This window comes from Acanthaster planci, linkage group LG17 (assembly GCF_054643075.1).
Source record: "Acanthaster planci isolate LZ-2023a linkage group LG17, COTS_SCS, whole genome shotgun sequence".
Lineage (NCBI taxonomy): Eukaryota > Metazoa > Echinodermata > Asteroidea > Valvatida > Acanthasteridae > Acanthaster > Acanthaster planci.
Window position 1 is genome coordinate 5783462 of NC_141793.1, and position 18308 is coordinate 5801769.

Here is an 18308-nt window from a genome sequence, read left to right on the forward strand (position 1 = left end):
CATATTGCAGTTTGTATCAAAGCAGTAATGTATAACTGTACTTGTAATACTGGCATACGAGTCGGTTAAAATTGTGAATAAAAATAAGTAAGACTAAATACAGCATAATTTAGCAACTGAAGAAATGCAGAAAAAAGTTCCTTTAATATATGATGGATATTCTGAAATCGAGAGGTTTTTATTTGTCACCATGCAAGTGAAAATCAACAATGTTGTGGAGTTTATTGTGAATGTTGAGTAGTTGATTTGACGTGCTGTTTTGATGGTGTTCTCTTTTAATAGAGCTTGATTTATCGTCAGTGCGTGTTTTGGACAGTGATGCATTTGACCCACTGGTGACACTAACCAACTTGACAAGGCTGAATCTCTACAGAACAAGGATAACAGAACCTGTTGTCATCAACATCATCAGGTTGGACAATTTCAAAGCTTTCTTTTAAAACTTCAGTCATTTCAGTTACTTTCCTTTGCAACTGTCCCACTGCAGCACACTGTGACAGGTCATTTACATGTTGCCCTTGGGTAGTGCCCTCACTTGACATCCAGAAAGTTTTCTTTGTCAGAAGTCACTCTCTCCAAAGCTTTCCTACATGCACATACATGTACGTCTACATTACACTCAGCCATTGTCACCAACCATCTCTGTACTAAAATGTGTAAGCTTTGGGTTTGATTTTGGACTGGATGACTTGCGACTGACTTGTGGCAAAGTAAGTGGATCCAGGTTGTTGAGGTTTGTTTGTCAATTTGGAGCAGATGAAGCAATACAATTTCTTTCACGTTGTCGGTGGTTTTTGCTTGTGTTGTTTTGGTTTTATTTTTTTCGTTTGACTCCTCTGTAGCCTGTGAAGTCATTTTTACAATCTTCCTATACAGGAAATCCCCCAAACTGCAGCATTTGAATCTGGGAGCAATACAGACAATACAGAGCTTTGACAATGTGATGTCTGAGCTTTCCAAGTGCAGGTAAGTACATGTAACAGTGAGTTGCGTGTATCCATTGATATGTCTTTTGATTTTCTTGCAAGTTTGCAGACAACTTCCAAGTTTTACAAGTTGGTAACTTAGAAATTTGGACGTTAGAATTTCCCTGTGCTTCCTTTGAAAAGCATTGTTGTGTGATTTTGTCTCTTCCTGAAATCAAGGATTGTTTCCAGACTTGTATTTCAATATTGCATGATAGTTTTCTAATGTCTTATTCTTGTTGACATCTTTTCCCTGTAGATTCATAAATCTACAATGCCAATGATTTCTAGTCCCCACACACTGTACATAAACACAACTTGAGCCCTAATGGAAACCAACTGGTTAGCTTTATCACGAGAAGAAAAACAACAAATGTCCTGAATGCAGCAACACCGTGAAATTATTTGAGAAATCAAACATAATTCCTTGGTGTTAATATTTTATCATGTTGTACTATATGTCAAAAATAAATGCTTGGTCAGTCTAGAACAGATGCTGATAATGGCCTGAACCCAAGGTGTCCAGTCTGCTGAGCTGATCTTAAATGTTTTCCGACCGACCAAATTAAATAATGCCTTTTGAATGGGAAAGTCAAAACAAATTTAAAATTTCCAATGATGTTGTTCAACCATTTTTTTTGTTTTTTGAGAATTTGTCAATCACCCCCTACCATGTTATGGTTTGTATGTGCCTCTTGCAAATACATGTAGCTGTATAAAAAACGTATTTGTTATACCACGGTCATACCGGTACATGAAGATACTGAATTTTTATTGGTCGCAAACTGATCACATGATGTCACAAGCGTGCATGTACTTGTATCATTCATGTCATTCAGGCGTTGCATGCACTGGCGATGTTTCCAGGCCACAAAAAATGATAGATTATGGTATCTTTCGCAGAGTTGCGTCTGTGTTGCATCTCCTGCATATAGCCCCAGTGGTACTGCTTTGGTCGTGGAACACAATGTGCTCTGATCACTGCTTCTGCAATCTTCATTGCTGTTGATATAAAACACTCATGCCGTCTGCTCTTCAATCTTGTCAATACTTTTCAACAGATCTTGGTGTAAATAATGTCTTGAAATTCAACCACTTGACAAAACCCCCAATCCTTTATGGATCACGGGTTTCTCTGTTAAACAAGTTTGTTATAAATCCTAGATCCCCCCAAAAAACAATAAAAACATCGGTCAACAATTTCATCACAATAGATAATTTTCCTTGAAATTTATATCTAATTCACAGTTCACATGTTTCAACTTGACAAAGTGTTTTAATTTATCTTGCAATAAAATGTGCATATACATGTATTACAGATATAAGAGCATTCCAGTGAAATCTGTGACCTTGGTATAACAAACGAATTGTTGCCTGCAGTGAGGGGGTCCATGGTGTTTTTTAGAACACCCAAGGGAGCAAATGGCACCTCAGCTTCACCTTGAGTGCCCCCTGGGGTGTACAAAACATGGACCCCTGCACCACGGGCAACAATTGTTAAATGAAGATGCTCACATGCATACAGTACTACATGTACACGTGCGTGATAAGTGCAGAAGGCAATGAGCCAGTACATGGTGAATTTGGGGCTTGCTGGTGATACTCTGCATAGGATTCAACATTTAAGTAAAGATTGCAAACGTGTTCAACCAATACAAGGGAAACGGAGAAGATTTCATAGGGGTCTAGAAAAAATGTTTGAAATCTGGCGCTTTATAAACTATTAAAGACCGGTCGTGTGATGGACTCTCGACCAATAGGAATGGCTAATCTGTCTTAGGTATTCATAAATGTTTATTAATTGTGCTATACAGATGTGAATATTGGTACATGTTTTACCTTGAGTTAATTTAAAGAAATTGTGTCATCAATAGAGGAGCAGGTAGGAGATGTTTAGCAAGTTGGTTTGGAGGTACCATATACATGGAACACCTATGGCATACAATGTTCAAGGCTGCATGATGAACATGTACATGCAGTTACATGGTTATGTATACAACCATGGGATGTCATGCTGCCCAGTCAGCAAGGCTGAGTGCACTATTAGGTGTCATGCACTGTATAACAGACCAACCAGTATAAGCAAGAACCCACATTCAAGTTGTTATGTTCACATGAATTTAAAGAACTCAGTGTACCAGATTTTGTTCAAATTTACCTCGCAAAAGGCTTATTCACTTATCTGAATTGAATGTACATGTTCATTTTGTACAGCAGGTGTTTACTGAGTTTGAATCTATGGCGTGCAAGAAACCTGACAATGTCAGGCCTCAGGGCTCTTGCAGAGGGGTTTGAGAACCTGCTTGAGATTGACTTAGGATGGTGGTAGGTATCTTCTTAGTAAAGGGATGATGTCATCATTCATACTTACAGTATACGTCACAAATCTCTCCTAAAGGAAAGCTGTTGAATTATTGTGCAATTGGGAAAGCAGGTGTAGAATTATTTATAACACCTCACCCACAGATTCAGTGTCTTGATTGGCTGAGAGCCAGTCACATGGCGTTCGCTGTTTTTTAGTATCTTGCTTTTCTATTTTAAAGATCAATACCCATAGCAACCAAAGTGCTACACTCTCAGCAACCAAAGAACTATGCATACGCATAACCATGTTCATTGTGCGCAAATGCATGCTGGTATGCTCATTATGTGCATTCCGAAGTGCAAGCACTAAAGAGTTGGGTTGAAACATTTTGTAACAAGCTTGTTTGGAAAAGTGATGGTAAACGTGACCCACCATCCTAAATCCAGGCTGAAGTCGGTATTTGTGATGTTGGACAATTCCTCTCCTTCAGCTTCTTTTGTACACTTTAAAGTGATCCATGTTCAATCCAAATTCTGTCTGCAGTAAGCTTCTTACGGGTAGTGATTGCCGTAAAACTCCCTTAAAATCTGAACAGTGGAAGTTCCACTGTTTTAGGGTTATGAAGTTACCTTAGCCTGGCCTGGTTTGGGAACAGTGGGTCACAAATGTTTAAGAAAGTTCTCATTCAGTTAGATTAGATTTCTCTCCTTCAGCTTCTTTTGTACACTTTAAAGTGATCCATGTTCAATCCAAATTCTGTCTGCAGTAAGCTTCTTACGGGTAGTGATTGCCGTAAAACTCCCTTAAAATCTGAACAGTGGAAGTTCCACTATTTTAGGGTTATGAAGTTACCTTAGCCTGTCCTGGTTTGGGAACAGTGGGTCACAAATGTTTAAGAAAGTTCTCATTCAGTTAGATGTGCCTGTTATGTATTATGTTGTGTTAGATGAAATTCATCAATTAACGTTTATTTGCAGCATCTGTGGGGAGGTTCGATAAAACATTGACTGCTTTCCACATGTTGCATTCAATTCCACATTTATTTCTGTAATGCTATGTATGGAGTGTGACAAAAATACATGCAGAAAATTATGACAAAATAAAATTGAGGAATAAAGATGCGAAAAAATGAAGCAAACAAAAAGAAGAAGCTACATGGCAATAATGGAGGCATTATCAGAAAGACTAGGTCTTATGAAGACCTTAAACAAAACAGGACAAAATGAGACAATGGGACAAGACAACAGACAATACAGTTAAGAGACAGAGACTTAAATGTACATGTGTCTCATGATTAAGTAAAGCTGGCCTCCCTTGTGATCCTCTAAGCTAGCTTTACTACGCCACGCTGAGCGAGCAATATTGGAGACTTAATTTTTAATCAACTGGCTAGTGGTATAATTTTTAACAGTGCGTTTTGTTGGATATCACCAATCTGGGAATGGATTTATTCCCTTTCATGGCCGAAACTGTTGGTACGTTTAATTTTTTTTTCAGTGGCCAGTTGAGGGGCCCACCATTCTCTCCTATCTTCGTTAATTTTGTGCAGTCCTGCCGGAAGTTACGCAAGCTGTTCTTACCAGCAGTCAGGTAAGAATAATAACACAAATTTAATGCATCATCATTTGCCTGAACTAATGATTTCTATTACTTCCAGTGGATGAAATATTTGCAGTATTTTGGCCAGAATGGTAGAACACAATCGGCTGGAGGGTTTAAGGGCAACATTTGGATGCAGACAAAGCCAGCTTTTGCTTAGTTACACATGCGCATAAGTACATAAATACATATGTTACATGTACATACACCTTGCACCAATGGACTGTTTTCAATGAATAAGAAGAGCACAAAGGAACCAATGCATTCTAGAGATGTTGGTCACCGTGCAAAAGCTTGCCCCAATTCACAATGTATAGAAACAGTGTTTGTAGTTTGGGAATTCAAATTGTTATGTTCACGTTAATTGAAAGGAATCTGTGTACCAGATTTTATTCAAATTCAAATTGAATTTGCAGATTGCTTAGGCCAAACAAAAGAATAGCTGTGCTTCCTACCGCATTGAAAAAAAAATTGGTTGGGTCTTCTGTTTTCTTCTAAAGTTTTTGGGTCAAAAATTTTAGGATGGGGTGGTTTTTTAAAATTAAATAGTGATTTTGATGGTTTATGGTGTGCTCCACTCTTTTTTTCCACCGATTCATAACTTGAGGATCGGTATTGTCAAAGATAGTACCCAAGTCAGAGCCTCTTCGACAATTATACATTTGTGTTGCACTGACAGTTTGATAAGTTAATGTCCAAAAAATTGTTTGAAAGCTCGTACAAAGTGATGCACATAGAGCACTTAAAACCCACGCAATGATGCATGATGTAATGACTTTGCATGCCCCGCCCCAGTTGTCATTTGACCCTCTTGGCGAAAGCTAAAATGTACTAACCTTATTTTGGGCCATAAATTCATGGTGAAATGTGTGCTAACGCAAGTTATAATGGAAATCGTTAGTCACTACCTCTGCTCATGCAGGAAGGGCTGTAATGAGTCTTACTGACACATATGAATATTGATATTTCATTGGCAGCCAATCACAACACAATGACCCCATGGTCCTAGGATGCCATTTATACACAAGGATTGCGCTTGGAGCCTCACAGTTACGTATCACTGTACGCACGTACTGTACATGTACATGTACCGTAGATTCAGTCGCATGCATTACAGAGTTCCAGTACTGTTTGGTTTCAGAACAAGGCCATGCAAAGTTTGACTTGGCCATTGCATCGCGTCGGTTGAAAAAGAAAAAAAACAGAAAAAGCTTGATTTGCTAGGTTGGGACGGGTAACCAGAAGCACAACTATTATATTGTTTGGCCTTAGTATGGCTCCAAATGGATTGATAATTTACTTTTTATTTATTTACTTTTTTCATGTAATTTTATTTTATTTTATGAAACCAACAGTGGTTAACCGCCATTTACAGGATTCATTTATAGAAAACAAAACATTAAAATTGAAATCAAAATATGAAATGCAAGGCATTGATTAATTTGAGATACTAAAAATTATACAATATGAATATAGATATTGTTATATAATTGTTAATTACCACTGCTTAGTCTTGTAAAAATAATGGGATATAAAAATAATGGGATAAAAGCAACAGGAATCAATTGAATATTAAAAAGCAGTCAGAATACAGAGGATAAAAATCACCTGTTCAGCAGCTTAACCCTAACAGCCCTGAATCCTCCAATTTTAATATGATTTTGTGCACACCCTAGGGAGTTAGGGTTAATGAGGGAGCACCAACATTAGTATCAAAATCTTTCTTTGCAGAAACTTTTTTTACCCTAGACGTATATTTTGATGAATTGGAAACCACTCATCTGTCAAACTCATATCTATGATTACTACGTATATCTCTACTAATGTTTACTTTTGCCAGGAGTATTTCCAATAACGATATGCACGCCATAGCAGCCTGTCTACCTGACTTGGAGCAGCTGGACATTCTGGGAACATTATCAGTGTCTGTAGATGGTGTCCAGAGGTATGTCAGTCTAGATGATTCCAGCACCCCACGCAAAGCCTGTTTGTAATCTTTTGTGTCAGCCATGCACTACACAGTACCTGTAATATTATTATATGTAGATATCACAGGAGTGCGAGTGGAACACAGAATACTGGATTACTGGTACATCTGTGTCCTGTATACCATGAGACCAAAGGCCGATTGGTACATGGGAAACAGGAGCACTACATTATTCTCCATTCCACCAGCCCAAGTGTGATAACTAATAATATTTATCTTCAAGTAAACTTGATGCACAGGTAAGATATTATAGGGGCCTGTGCATGCAAACACACCTCCCTCAAATTTAAAGTAAATTTTGCTATTGTGCATTTTGCTTTCAGCATAAAAATAGCACAATGCGTGATTTACATGTACAAAGGCACATTACACAGGGTTTGATATGAACCATGCAATAAAGTTCTATATCACACTGTTTGTTGCCATGGATCAGCCAATCAGAATTGAGAGGTCAAGTTTGCCTGAAGATAAGTACTTACATGTATATCACCCTGTAGTCTGTCATATGACTACCAGTAGTGTTCGAATCCACTTAACTGACACCTTGAAAACGTCCACTTTTTATTTTGAATCTGTAATGAAATTATGACATGATCAAGCAGCCTGCTTCAGCTTTATGTGTTCATGTGAAATGTACTGGTACAGTGAGCTTTCCCAAGGCAAGCATGTGCTTCGTATGCCTTCCTGTTGTAAACAAAATAATATTATGGTGGACATTTTCCCGGAATAAACACATTTTAGAAGCTAAGTAGTTGTCTAGTAGAAATCGTATAGTTTCCCAGTGCAGAAGCTGTACATGCATATGTCACATTCTATCTTGCGTATGGTACAAGTATGCAAAGATGAGCTTTTTACATTTCTTTGGTCTTCCGTCCATTTTTACTCCAACTTTCCCATATCCTTCAAAATCCACCAGCAGATTTTCCAGTATTGGGATATACAGCCCAGCTTTGTTTTCGTTTTGAGGAATTTGATGCTGTTCCTGTATTTCTGCTTGGGTAAAAAAATTTCAGACTTTTCAGTGGAATGAAATGAATTTGGCTTTGCAATGGGAGAGATTGATATTATACTAAGTTTTCCTGGCCGCCAACGTGTATTCACACTGTAACCCAGTGTGGTCTGAGAGTTGCAAAAAATCACAGGTTTGCCCAGTTGGCATCAAACCCATGACTTCCCTGCATACTGGCATGCACATCTTAACCACTTGATCACTGAGTGTGCCAGGATCAGGTGGCTGATTCAAATCCAAAGCAGCAGTGGGCACCACAAGCATTACAGATTGAGTATACATGTATGTATGTACATTGGTGTAACTACATGGACCTACTACTCAAAATGTGTTACATGTAAAGGCAAGACCTGGAATAAAACCAATATTGGTTTGTTTTGCTCTCATTCTTATACCATTCCAGAGTCTTCGAAAGCTGTCCGAAGATGCGCTTCTGTGACCTGTCGTTCTGCAACAGTATAACGGACGTGGACATTGTCATGTTGAGACAAGCCCACCCCCAGGTTACCATACAGAGGAGCTTTATATCGTCCTGACCACTGCTCAGGCCAAATACAGCGTGTGCTAGACCTTCCTGTGGAGAAATTGTCCTTAGAAATGAAAGGGAAGGTTTGCAGTATTGATGTCTGAAATGCAAGGTATTGTTCCTCATGTTATCGGTGCATTGTCTTTGGCACCAATCATATCCAGGAAATATGGTATCTGATCACTGCTTTGTAAGTATTAATGAGTCCTGAATGTAATGAACATCAACATTCCAAAGGTTTATCTGTGTTCACTATGCAAAAGTAGTGTATATACTTTTAAGGTCTTTCGGAATATTATTTACCGGTACTGTGATCTTTTCTCAGGTACATGCTCATAAACTATTTTACTGGTGACAGATATTGAAGTGCTCAACCTGAGAGGTCTTACGAATACCGGTACCTGTATATGCATATCTGAGGCCGTGTCCGAAACGGGCTTCCAGAGCTACGGCTACATGTAGGTCTATTGTCTATGCGTCTCCACGCATTTCTAATGGAGTGAAGACCTAGACCTAGCTCTAGACAAGAGATTCGGATGCAGCCTAAGTTTACATGTAGAGAAGTCTTTCAGAGTCCAGCAGTTCGAGCCAAATCGTCTGGAAAGCAGGATTGAGGGAAAGTCTGAGATCCACACCCAGTGCTGCCTCCAACACAGACTCTCCAAGGAATGCAGCATTTCAAATGGAGGTATTTATGGTCACCAGCTCATTTCTTGACCGAGACTGTTATACCAGTACATGTACATGTACAGTAGGAACAGTGTGTGCAGTATGTTTACCACTGTCCATGATTGAGATTTGGGCTGGAACCAAGGGTTTTGTAAAGCATACAGAGGTCAGCCTGTTGGTCATTGGGTGGTCACCTGAATTTACTTTTTTTCTCACTTTGATGAGTACTCGGCATTAACAATTTCAGCAAGTCAGTGTTTATTCTATGTGTAATGAGAGCTTACACTTCATGGAAAGGGAAACATTTTTCTTTTAAAGGAATCATCAATCGTGTATGTTACGTGTAAAGCTTTGAATCAAGTAATTACCTTCTTCTCAAGTTTCCCAGTTCTGCTCTTTTTTCAACCTGAAAGTAGTTTCTCCTAAACACGTGGCTCGGTTTCTGTCAGGAAAGTGTTGCAAGCTCATCCAAACTCATCCAAACTCATCCAAACTGTGATTTCTTTTGTTTTAGGGTATAAAACTTAATGAACTTTTTTTTTTGCCTTTCATGTTCAAATGCACATATCCATACTCAGGGGTTCCTCTGTCTCGGTTTGTGCCTGTCAGTACAAGAGGTAACAAGTACATTGTAATTCTCACAGTTCGGGTACACTGCCCTTGAGTTATGCATTGAGTGTTTTGTGGTGAATGAAATCTTGGATGGGCATCATTAAGTTGGCATCATTCAAGGACTGGTGGGGGCCCTCAGGCTTGGATGTACATGTATGTACAACTTGATATTCCATCTGCCCATTGAGGCTGCTCTGTATAGTGGATAATTCATGAATTGCAGAAGCTTAATTCATACATTTGGTCCCAGTTGGAATATTGTCACAGGCAATTTTATGTAAAAATTAACAAACCTCATACGTGTACCTGGCTAGGAACAGCCTGTTCCTTTTGGGAGCATCCATGGCTCCCTATGGGAACATGCACTGTTCCCAAAAGGAATATTTCAACTTCCGAGATCCTCCCCAACTATTGATCTCAACTATAAAAACAAAAGTGGATTTACTAGAAGAAGAATGTCTATCCTAAATTTGACTTCACACTTCCAAATGCTCTCCCCACCAGTTCCCCAGTTAGATGATGCTCTTTAAGGTCCCATAGCACCTTCAATCTCTGCTGCTCCTTGACACTATGTAGCCCCTTCATACTGTCTTGCTCCTCAAAACTCTTGTCCCTCCTGTAATTCTCCGAAGCTTTATTGCTCTGAGGGACTCCAACGAGGTTGCAGTTTCCATTTGAAGTTTTTCTGCTGGATTTTTTAGGCTGTTAACCAAATACAAGACAATACATTGCAATTACAGTTTTTAATGCCAAAAAAAAATCTACCGCGAATGCTGTATCCCGTGAGCATTTTGCCACACTTCACAAAAATGCATTAGGTATGCCAATATATGCATATGACCCCATGACGCAAGTGCTTGCCTATGTCATGCAGCTGCCCGGCCGGAGCGCTGAGGTGTCCCTCTGTCACGTACGTTTTCTTGCGCGTGTACACACATGGTTTAGTTGTAGTTTCCTGATACTTTCTTGCCCATTTTGATCATTCATAGCCACAGTCATTCACTTTTGTTGGCATTTGGATCTTGATTGTACTAAGTATTGTGCCACTAACATGTGTTGTCTGTGGTTGCATGAAGAATTCCCAAATCTTACGTGAATATTCACAACTCATCTCGTGGTGGATACTGGAAACCTCTATATGTGCCCTCTGCATCTGGATAAGCATTTGGTACCTCTATTATGTGGTTGCCTCAACCAGGGATGGTCAGTGATGCAGGAAATGGTGGGGTCACCAATTTCTGCTAGCTTATTCTTCAGTGGCTGTATCTTAGAGCAACACCTGCAGTTCACTACATCTCCCATTACCTGGCATTTCCCACATGAACACCTGGAGGGATTAGAATGACAAAACTGTCAGACGTCGAATGTTACAAACTCCGACCGTTAAAAACTCCGACCGTCAATGACTGTAGCTAGACTGTGCCAAAAATGCTTTTTTTTTCTAGGGCGTGACCAGACCTGCTAGCTTTCGTAATTTTTTAGAAATATGTTAAAATACCTGCAAATGAATGGCAATAAAATTAGGGCCTACCAGTCGGTATTTAGCAGTCGTCCAGGCATCGGTCTGACATTCACTTCGGCACCAGCAACATCATCTTGCATGGCGGAGTGGCTTCCTGCTCGAAGCTGTATGGCTGCACACCATGAACAACAAAGGCAGGACCCTCGGCCACGCCGTCAGCATCACCAAGTTCATCGTCTGATAGTTGGCTTTCAGCTTGGCGAATCCCAATCCAACCTAGATTCTTCAAAATCAACCTCAGAGGACCCGGTAGATTCTGCCATTTTTCGACTCAGCACTCACACAAAATGCTAAACCAGGATGACAACAGCCAATTATGCATTCACGCACAGATTGGTGAGAAGTTCAGGTAACAGGCTTGATGCTTATACATAATCAAACGGCAGTACGACTCCTGGCCAAGTGCGGTCCAAAAATATTTGGTATTGGTATCAATTTTTACTTTTGTTATGAGTGTACACGATTTTATCTGAAAATTTACAAAAATGACTTGGAAAAAAGGAAATTCCTAATTTTTTACTGGCAATTTTTATTTGTGTAATTTTACAAAAAAGTCATGATAATTATGAAAAATTCGTAATAGTTGGCAGCTATGGAAGTGGTGCTAACGTTTTACTCCCCTTCAGTTTGCAGTAAACTGGGTTGAGAAATGAGACCCAGTCATACAATGACGGTGCCATCCTCAAGTTCATCCAGTTGGGGGATGTTTTATTTTTTACTCGGTTTCTCTTGGATGGCTTTGACTTTCTCGAACTTGTTTTTTTCCTTGAACTGAGCGTAGCAAGATCGATGGTATCCAGTGTACTGCAGTGGTCCATCAACCGATGTCAAGTCAGCCACTCTCTGTCACTGATCGTGTCGCTCTGTTTGGCCAAGAAATCTCTTGCTATATCTGATTGCCTTCCCTCTAGAGTCTTCCATTTGTTGGCAAACTCAAGGCAGTGAGACCAGTTATGTTATCTGTATAACGCCACTCTAAAATATTCTGAGATTGGATTAGCTTTTAGAATGAAGGCAGTGTTGCAGTCATCCCTCAGTAATCTGTGTAGGTGGTGACTAAGGCTGCATCCAAATCTCTTGTCTAGAGCTAGGTCTAGGTCTTTTCTCCGTTGGGAATGTGTGGAGACGCGTAGACAATAGACTTAGAGGTCGCTCTGGAAGCCCATTTCGGACACGGCCTTACTTGCTGCGGTATAGCATCATTGCACACTCCAAATACCAGACACTTCCACAGGGCCATGAAGTACCGGTAGATCGGGCCTGGCTGGAACGCTTTATTGGGTAAATGTACCTGCTGTGCAAAAGCAAAAGACTAATGTGAAACAGAAGGATGATGTGTCTTCACTGGATCATCCAGATGTCGATCCGGCAGGCAATTTTTGGCTTCTTTGACCTGGGATGTGTAGTAGGATCGCTGCTTGGTTGCCGTCAGGAGATGACTTTCCTGCTCCTTCAGCCTTTCCCCCTTTGCCTCTTCACCATGGTTGGCTGACCTTATGATTGCACTGTTGTTTTCTTGACATGTGAAGCAAAGGTCAGTCATGGACCTAGAGATGACGATGTGTGTGCAAAGCTCCCTCCAGAGGTCCCAAAAAGCACTCAGACCCACAACTCTGCAGCCTGAAGATACAGAGATAACAAATAATTGTGATGGTTATACATGCTGAAATCTTCCACCACCTTTCAGATGTTGAATGCACACAGTTGTACTTACCACCAGTTTTGATGATAGTCTTGTACACTCTGTGTACAGTAGCCTTGGTGGCATTGCTGGGAAGGATGTCATCCCACTTATGGCCTGCTCCCCTACCGGGGAGCATTACCGCATGAGTGGCTGCATAGTTTTGAAGGAATACCACACTGCATTGACTGTCTTCAAAAAACAATGCTGTTTTTCTTCTCTAGCTTCCTTTTAGTTGTGTGTTTTTCTCTGTTGCCATTGGCCTGGCAGCCGACTGTTTATTCTGACTGATTCTGGAAAAAAAAAGAAAACAATCTCAAATGTAAACAAATTTTAATTGGCTAAGCTCACTGACATTTTTGCCAAAGGTGAGGAAGCTCAAGGCAGCCTCGAGAGTACAAATGAAAGTCATTTTCTAATCAGTAATCTTGTAATCTGTGCCGTGTTTGTTTCAGTCAACTCGATCCAATTGTGCAAGTCTTATTTTTTATCTCACACATTTTCAATCTCACACAGGAATGGGCATGCATGCAAAATGCCAAGGCAGCATGTATGCAAAATGCGTGCGTCCCTAGGGACTACTTCATTTCCAACCTTGCAGGTAGTGGTGAGTGCACAATGTGTGTACTGCTCAACACCCCGGGAACGAACTGTGCTTGTGTACGCTCTGGCCGCCAGCTTTTTACGATGGTTCCCGACCTTAAGGTAACAAATGAATTTGTCGACCCCACTTTGGTTCACTCAAGATTACTTGAAGGCATTCCGTCACCCCTCTTATGTAAATGAAACATGCTACATGTGCATACTGGTTTCACAGCCGAACGCACAGCCACACATTGGGGACTTGCAACACAACAGGCCCTGTAATCTTGGGGACTCGGTGAACACAACAGGCATGACCGATTATAAACACATTTAAATGTACATGTATATGAAAAGCTGAGGAGACAAGTTCATTTGAATGACAAGCTTTATACATGCTCTTTATTTGACAGGTTTACACTAACATGATGAAATATCACAAACTAAAATGAGGTGCTTATCTTTACAACAGTGGGAAAGTTCTAGACACTGACTAGTTTATAGGCATATTTAAACTGGCCTCTCCAGCCTCTTAGGAATAGGAATATGTAATGTTATTTCTGAGTCTCTGACTTGCGAAAGTTGTAGGTTCTTTCACCTTTGTCTTCAAGTCAATCTTTACCAAATTCAAGGCATCGGCTTCCTTACTCTCAGCTGACATGTCAATTACTTCTGATTTCGGTCGCCATTCATCATACCGTTCATCCCAACCGATGTAGTGGACCTTCGCTTCCTCTGACCCTGATGAAGAAACTCTTCTGTCAGTGATCTCCAATTGATAAAGCTCAGTGGTTGACCACTATGCTCGCCTTGGATTGGATGATCCTGGTTGAGTCAGCACTGGTCCGTTATGGATGGCACCGTAGTCAAGCCTCCCATCTGCACTTCTCTCCCTCAGATTCATTACCTGATCATTCTAAACAAGGTCAAAAAGGGAAGAATTTATTTTACATTCAATTTCTTGGTTCATCCATGTGCATGTATGGGTACACGACAGGCCTACGAACATGAAGAATGATGCCTCCTTTGTTACAAAATGGTTTGGTCCTCTGCACACATAGCATCGTCATGCATCAACCAAATTTTGCAACCATACTGAGTCTTGAAGGATTTTGAGACTGAATTTACATTATTTTTACATTGATTTACAACAGAAAAATCATACAGTTTGCTCTTTGATGCCAAAATAACATTTTGAAGAAGTGTACAAGTTTACCAGAGATTTGAACAGGACTTGGTTGCCAAAAGCATCACATAGAATGATTGACTGCATGCTACCCTCATTGCTAAGTAAATCCATTGTAAACTGGACAGTATCTTTCAGATCTTTTTTTAACCCAAGTTCACCTGTATTTCTCTTTTCTTTTCACATCTCTTCGATATGTTCATCTTTTTATAAGTCTTCAAAGAGTGGTTTGGGCTTTCTTTACAGATTTTGTACACTGTTTTGCAATTTTCATGTTTGCTTTGCCCTCGTTTTCAGCTAGTTTCCTTCGTTTTCTCTCACTCTCAAGATCATGCTCAATGCTTGAGTCCTCCCAGTTTAAGCTTGTGCACTGTATTCTTGAATTTCTCAAGATTTTTTTGGCCTTGTTTTCTAATTTTTCTGAAGGCCTTCAGTGTGGGAGTCATCATGCTTTTGCTTTTTGTCTAAATCTAGTGGTCACATCTTTATCAAGAAAATCAAAATTAATGTTGTTACTTTCACAGATTCTCTTCAAGGCTGATTCTGCCCGAGTTTTCCCAGGAAAAATTTGCTTTCTCTCTCTCACAATAAGTAAATGGCATAGTTGTAGATTCTAGCATCCATTTCTGAATTCACATCTGGATCTGGGTGGCAGTGGCCAAGATTCCTCCCCCAAAAACCAATGAGAATAATGCACAGCAAACACTTCAACTGTAAACTCATTTTGACATTACAATTCCAAGCCTCAGGAGTGCAATGCATCCGTTTGTGAAATTAAAAATCTACACGTTCCTACATGTACTTTCTGGGCCTTTGGATCTGTTCAGTGTATTTTTTCCATAGAGAAGGAGCATGCATGTTCAGGCATGCACAGCTGTGAATGTAACAAAGATGTGTGTCTCATTAAATCAAATTAACAAAGCTGATTTAAGTTTAAAAAATCAGCTTTTTTATTTTAAAAGAAAATTCAGGATTTTTAACAATCATGACAGCTTTTTTAATGGCACAGCACACAATCTGAAAAAAAAAGTACAAAAACAAAAAATTAAACATTAATTTAAAATGGTGGTACGTACAAAATGGGCAAATTGTACCGTGGCATGTCCGCAAATGCATGCAAGGAAAAAAAATCATCAACAACGTGGTTTAGCAGTTTGCAAGCAGAGTTCTTCAATCATGTCACTTGCATGGAAAATGTAACGTACATGCTGAAAATACATGCCTACTTGTTCTACAGCATGCTGGGCATGAAACCATCAAGACACAACCTTGGTGCAGAGAGGAGTTATGAGTTGACCTTGTGCTTCACTTTCCATGGAGTTGTGGTATTTTTTAATCTTTACACTTGCTTGAATCCTGGACGATGACGTGCCGTTGCTTGATGTTATTCATTATCAGTAGTGTTTTAATGCGTGCATTTCGAGACTTTGCTTTAGTGTACTATGGTACCTTACAAAAACATGCTGTGTACATGCTATGGCATGTCTAATTTGCACAATGATGACAGTGCAGTAAGCATTAGAAAAACCCTATTGTATTTTAGGTGTTAAGTCATGCTGATGCACTGCTAAAGCATGCATTCCTCGCATAGACCACTATGCTGTTGTGCATGTACTAATTAATATAATTTTACATACATGTATATTTAACAAGTTGTTGCTGTCATGATTTAAAAGTAGAATTTTAAAAAATATATTTCAAATAAATTAATTTCTACATTATTTTCCAAAGTACCAGTACTTTAAAGTGTTCAAAATTTGTGTGCTTTATTCTTCCGTATAAGTCCATTGTTTGGTCCGGTCAGGTATTTTAAATTTAAATGTGGTCCAACATGTTTTCCTTTTTTGTTTGAATTATATTGCTGTTCATTGGTACCTCTTCTGTGTAGTTGTTTGAAGAATGTAGATACACATGACCATGCACTCATCCATGAGAAATTGTCAAGGCGATGTAAGGAATTTTTCTTCATACATGCATCTTTTAACTACCAGAGAAACAGGAGAAAAGCTTGATTTAAAGGAAGTATATTTTCATAGACAAGTACTGGGAGATTAAAGAGGACCATCACTTCGGGTTGCAAATACTTTGACACACATGCACTACTTAAAATGACAAGGTTGAATTCAATTATTTTGAATGGACTGCTCTGTCTTTTAACTAGGATGCTCTTGGGTTTTTCACCTTCTGTTAACATTGCCCACATTTTTAAACCAGTGCCTGATATCAGATTTTTTCAAAATGCTGTATTATTCTTGCAGTTAGTGCTCCAACAGAAATTGTTGGAGACTGGGGAGGTTTAGGGGTTCAAGAATCTATCAGCCTGAGGACTCAGAAAGTACATTCCTTTGTCACCAGAGTGATGTTCGTCCTTCTTTCCATATTAAAATGAAGCAGACTCATTTGCTAGGCAGTATTTACACAGACTCTGTAACTGACAGCAACTTCACATAAACCAGCTGGGTATATCGTTCAAATTATTGCTTTTGTCACATATTTTGTACATGGTCACATGTTTTTCTCAAACAGGGGCCAGTCTTATGGAGCTTGATATTTATATAAAATAGAAGTTATTGGTTTCAAAGTATTTTGGTATATTATTGCACACAGTATATATGCAAATAAACTGTATTTGTTGATCACCTGAAATGTTTTAGTAGCATGTTTTATTAACTGCTCTCGAATAGATGCGAAGTGATGAGTTGAGAAACTATATTTGAAACTTTATTATCCCACCCAGGGAAGTTCACATGGTCTTTAACAAAAACAAATAACAAACAAGACGAATTAAAGTTGTGTCCAAGCTCAAATTATGCATATAAGAATTAAAAACAAAAAACAAAACTGACAGACTTGCGGATTGTGTAACAAGTTTAGAATTCCAAATACTTTCCAATCTCCATGAGTAGTGGAAATAACAGGAAAACAGGTACTCTACTGGTACATGTATGTCTGGATTTTCCATTGGAAAATGTTAGAAAATGTTAAATATTTAAAGCTTTGGATGTTGGAGGTGAAATTGTAATGCTTGGTGGATTACCGTGCAGGAGCAATTTCTTTTCCGAAGCATATTTCAGAAGAGCCGGTGGTTTGGGATCTATGTTTTGACCAGTGTGCCCTGGTCATTTGCGAAGAAATGGGGCAGCTTTCCCAAGTCAACATAGTACACATGTTCATATATATCAAAGGGCATTGTTCATGCATCTGGCTTTAATCTTTGCAGCTCCAATAAAATGGTTTCACAACCCCACTTGAGGCACCGTGACTTCACAGGGTAGGTAGTTCTTGGTCTCCGGATGACAGTCTTCCTCATTTTGTGTGTGCGTATTCGAAAACTTTAACACTAATGATTCCTAGTCACTGATCCTGTGAAGTGGACATTAAAGTGCAATTATTTGAACTATTCACATTGCCACAGCAATAATGTCACTAATAAGCAGACTGCTTTGCGACAGTTTTATCATTGTGACAATGATGTTCAACTCACTGACAAAAAGCACATATAAGAGTTTTAGACAAAACTTTGTTGCAATGTTTTATCATCATATCAAGTTCTTCAAGGAATGGTTTCACACATTTTTGTTCTTTTATGCTTTCTAAGGAGCCTTTATTTTCACAAAATGGTTTCCAATACATACAATTTATAATCAGATTAAAACTGTAACTGA

General features: G+C 39.3%; 1 protein-coding gene and 1 pseudogene across 12 annotated transcripts in view; one reads left to right on the forward strand and one right to left on the reverse strand.

Moving 5' to 3' along the window:
• fbxl4 (F-box and leucine rich repeat protein 4) overlaps positions 1–17289 on the forward strand; it is a 70148-nt gene extending 52859 nt beyond the window's left edge. For 11 of the 12 annotated variants that reach the window (XM_087147909.1, XM_087147910.1, XM_087147907.1 and 8 more), the window contains 6 exons: positions 283–412; positions 877–966; positions 3180–3290; positions 4768–4860; positions 6710–6814; positions 8269–17289. In XM_087147909.1, coding sequence (XP_087004035.1) covers positions 283–412; positions 877–966; positions 3180–3290; positions 4768–4860; positions 6710–6814; positions 8269–8401 — 662 coding nt within the window. In that variant the 3' untranslated portion in view covers positions 8402–17289. The remainder of the gene's footprint in view (positions 1–282; positions 413–876; positions 967–3179; positions 3291–4767; positions 4861–6709; positions 6815–8268) is intronic. The other variant, XM_087147912.1, reaches the window with a different exon arrangement.
• LOC147796301 (uncharacterized) lies at positions 12288–14118 on the reverse strand (annotated as a pseudogene).
• Positions 17290–18308: the final 1019 nt, after the last annotated feature.